The 3,478-nt window shown below is 43.3% G+C and overlaps 1 protein-coding gene across 1 annotated transcript; it reads left to right on the top strand.

The window, feature by feature from the left end:
- Positions 1-527: 527 nt before the first annotated feature.
- On the top strand, positions 528-3,040 carry LOC125530215 (protein DETOXIFICATION 16). The gene is made up of 8 exons (XM_087538006.1): positions 528-829; positions 929-1,476; positions 1,583-1,669; positions 1,757-1,813; positions 1,914-2,152; positions 2,267-2,385; positions 2,477-2,563; positions 2,671-3,040. The coding sequence occupies exons 1-8, from the start codon at positions 611-613 to the stop codon at positions 2,728-2,730; spliced, it is 1,416 nt and encodes a 471-aa protein (XP_087394132.1). The 5' UTR covers positions 528-610; the 3' UTR covers positions 2,731-3,040.
- The last annotated feature ends 438 nt before the right edge of the window (positions 3,041-3,478 follow it).

Raw genomic sequence — 3,478 nt, 5'->3', positions numbered from 1 at the left:
AATTGATTGCTAATGGTCTTAGATCTTGGGAAATGCCCCTTTTTATATCTATGAAGGAGGTCGTAGCACGTGAGTGGTCGGACACGACAGAATAAAAAAAGACAAAGTTTGTAGATATGTCTAGTTGCAAGCGATTGGCTGCATTATTGATGTGTTGAAAAGGTAGGACAGTGACAACAGGTGGGCAAGAGGCAAAGTTTTACTAAGTCAACAATATTTATTTTGGGACGGATGGAGTATATGCTTCTACCTTTCAACACCCGATTAGTACTGCTCATCTAAGTGCACTTGCATTTAGCAAGAAGACATATAAATGGAAATATTATTCTGCTTGAGCATGTGTTATTAATTGTCCACCTCAGTATAGTTTGTCGGATAGTAAACTTATTCCATCAGTCGTTTGAACTTGGCTGCCTCCTTTGTCTCTCATAGAGATTCTTTTAGTCCACTTACTTGGCTGCCTCCTTTCCTCTCCCATAGAGATTCTTTTAGTCCACTTGACTGCTGTTCTCTGAATCATCCCAATCATGCTCAAACATAGTACATGTTAAATATCCCTTCATTTCACCGGTAAATCAGCACCTAGGTACCTTAGTTTCAACTTTCAAGCATGGAGGAGCCCCTTGTTGATAAGACAGGAGAGGAGAGCCTGGTAGTGATTGAGGTGAAGAAGCAGTTGTACCTTGCCGGGCCTCTCATAGTGGGAAGTCTCTTGCAGGATGTGGTCCAAATGATATCTGTCATGTTTGTCGGTCATCTCGGTGAACTCGCTCTCTCAAGTGCCTCTATCGCAACCTCCTTCGCCGGTGTAACTGGCTTCAGCTTGTTGGTACGACATTTTTTTTTCCTTTTTTCATTGATCAATGCACCAATTTAATTGGACGTCCTGGACATCATCATCAACTTGAATGCTTGCATTGAATTTCAGTCCGGCATGTCGAGCAGCTTGGACACGCTGTGCGCGCAAGCCTTTGGAGCAAAGAAGCACTATCTTCTTGGCATCTACAAGCAGAGGGCAATCCTTGTGCTCACTCCCGTGAGCGCCGTGGCTGCCGTAATCTGGGGATACACCGGTCAGATCCTTCTGTTGTTTGGACAGGACCCTGAGATTGCCATGGAAGCAGGGAGCTACATCCGATGGTTGATTCCATCGTTGTTTGTCTACGGTCCGCTGCAGTGCCATGTCCGATTCCTGCAGACGCAGAACATGGTCCTTCCGGTGATGCTGAGCTCGGGCGTCACAGCACTGAACCACATCTTGGTGTGCTGGCTGCTGGTCTACAAGCTTGGCCTGGGCAACAAGGGTGCTGCCATGGCCAATACAATCTTGGACGGGGTTGTCGATGTGTCCATCTTGGCTCTCTACATCAGGCTCTCTCCGTCCTGTAAGAGCACTTGGACGGGGTTGTTGATGGAGGCGTTCCGTGACATCCTTGGTTTCTTGAGGCTTGCCGTCCCATCCGCACTTATGGTTTGGTGAGTTTGAGTTCTATATGCTGCAGTTCAGGTGCAAATTTTCCATCTCCAGTTGATCGGTTTAATTAATTTCATCCTACATATACATGCATATTTACACGAACAGCTGGGAGTGGTGGTCATTTGAGCTCCTGATACTTGCTTCCGGATTTCTGCCAAATCCTAAGCTCGAGGCATCGGTACTATCAATCAGGTGAATTTCCTTTTCTTTCATACTATATTTATACTCGGTTTCCATTTTTCTTTTTCTGATAGTAACATGCAGTTGAATTTCCTGCAGTGTAAATACTATCTCGCTGGTATTCAGGGTCCCGTATGGGCTCAGTGCAGCTATAAGGTCAGAATGAACCCGTGCCATGCCAATGTTATTGATACTTGTGGCAACTAAGTACAAAGCTGTAAGGTGATATTTATCCTTTAATTACCTGTGTATGTAGCACCCGTGTATCGAATGAGCTGGGTGCTGGGCGACCGGATGCTGCGCGTTTGGCGACCCAGGTGATCATGGTCCTGGGAATTGTGTCAAGCGTATTGGTTGCTCTTGCAATCATTTTGGTGCGCAATCTATGGGGGTATGCATACAGCAACGACAAGGAAGTGGTAGAGTATATCTCCAGAATTATGCCGATTATTGCCGTGGCATTCTTGTTTGATGACATGCAGTGTGTTCTTTCAGGTATGTAAATACGGATGAGATGCTGCTAATTCAGTGAAACCAAATTGTATGGAGGAGCCTGTAGTTTTCGCTTTTGTAAGGGCTGATGGTTATTAATTGGCATATTTTTTACAGGTATCGTTAGGGGCTGTGGCCTTCAAAGTATTGGTTCCTATGTCAATCTCAGTGCATACTACCTTGTGGGCATCCCAGCGGTTTTATGTTTTGCATTCGTGTACCATCTTGGTGGAGTGGTAATCAGCAGTACTATTTTACTATTATCTTTGTGTTCACTTGTAGTATCTCTCGCTTGACATAACGAAACCTCGATCTACAATATGTCAGGGGCTGTGGATGGGAATAACCTGCGCGCTTGTCGTGCAGACCGTGTTGTTCATGTCCATTACTCTGCGCACCAACTGGGACAAAGAAGTAAGATCACCGAATATTATCTGTTTTTTTTGGCTTCTCACTCATCTTACTGGTTACTGCATGTGTGGCCCATTATTTATAATCCGTGTTGTTTCTTAATTTGGTAGGCTTTGAAGGCCAGGGACAGGGTTTCCATTACTTCCCTACCTATTGACTTGGCGATATGATGATGCACACAAGATATGCAGTTTTCTCTGCTAGAAAGACGTGCCACTCCTTCATGGAAACTATCAAATCTTTCTTGACTGGAATCCGCCCTATATATGGGTGAGAAGATTTACCAGAATATTTTCTTCACAAAAGAATAGAATGGCAAGGAAAGTTGGAATGATCGAAAGAACATGGCATCAAAGACAATTCAACATGGAAAAGAAGTTAATGTTGATAGTGTGAGGTTTTCACATTTATTTTAGAGAAGTGGGGAAGGGGTGAAATATTAGTTTTTTGGACAGCTTGAAGGGGAGAGATGCTCCTTTCAATAGAATATTGGGCTCTTTCCCGCGAAAAAAGGTCCGTCTTCTAGGGTTATTTGATAAAATGCCCTACTTTGATTATTTGAAAAAATATGAGCCATTTTAGTTTGTCCATTTGATAAAATGTCCTATTTTATTTTTCAGAAGTTTCTCTCTGTAATCTCAGACCTAGAACGACTCTCTCATCCTTGTCGTATCTCTCCCCTCTTCAATCTCACCTGAAATGACTGTTTTAGACCCCTTCTCTGTTTCTCTCTTCTCTTGCTAGGTGTTCATCTAACCTTTATTTACATGTCAATATTGTGTTTCATTGCTGCTAAATATCATTGTCATCTGTTATAGAGTCGGCTTAGAAAATGTTGTCAAATTTCTTCAAGTCCTGTCAAATGTTGTCACCGCAAGCACAGTCTCTATCTCTGGGTAATCTGGAAATCCAGAAAAC

This window comes from Triticum urartu, chromosome 7A (genome assembly GCF_056163025.1).
Source record: "Triticum urartu cultivar PI428250 chromosome 7A, HENAU_Tu73, whole genome shotgun sequence".
NCBI lineage: Eukaryota > Viridiplantae > Streptophyta > Magnoliopsida > Poales > Poaceae > Triticum > Triticum urartu.
This window is presented reverse-complemented; position numbering and strand designations above follow the sequence as displayed.

Excerpts from the sequence above, each read along its gene's own strand:
- LOC125530215 (XM_087538006.1), top strand. The coding sequence starts at position 611 with ATGGAGGAGCCCCTTGTTGATAAGACAGGAGAGGAGAGCCTGGTAGTG. Across the intron at positions 1,814-1,913 it reads GGGCTCAGTGCAGCTATAAG|CACCCGTGTATCGAATGAGC; the intron begins GTCAGAATGAAC and ends CTGTGTATGTAG. Across the intron at positions 2,386-2,476 it reads TGTACCATCTTGGTGGAGTG|GGGCTGTGGATGGGAATAAC; the intron begins GTAATCAGCAGT and ends ACAATATGTCAG.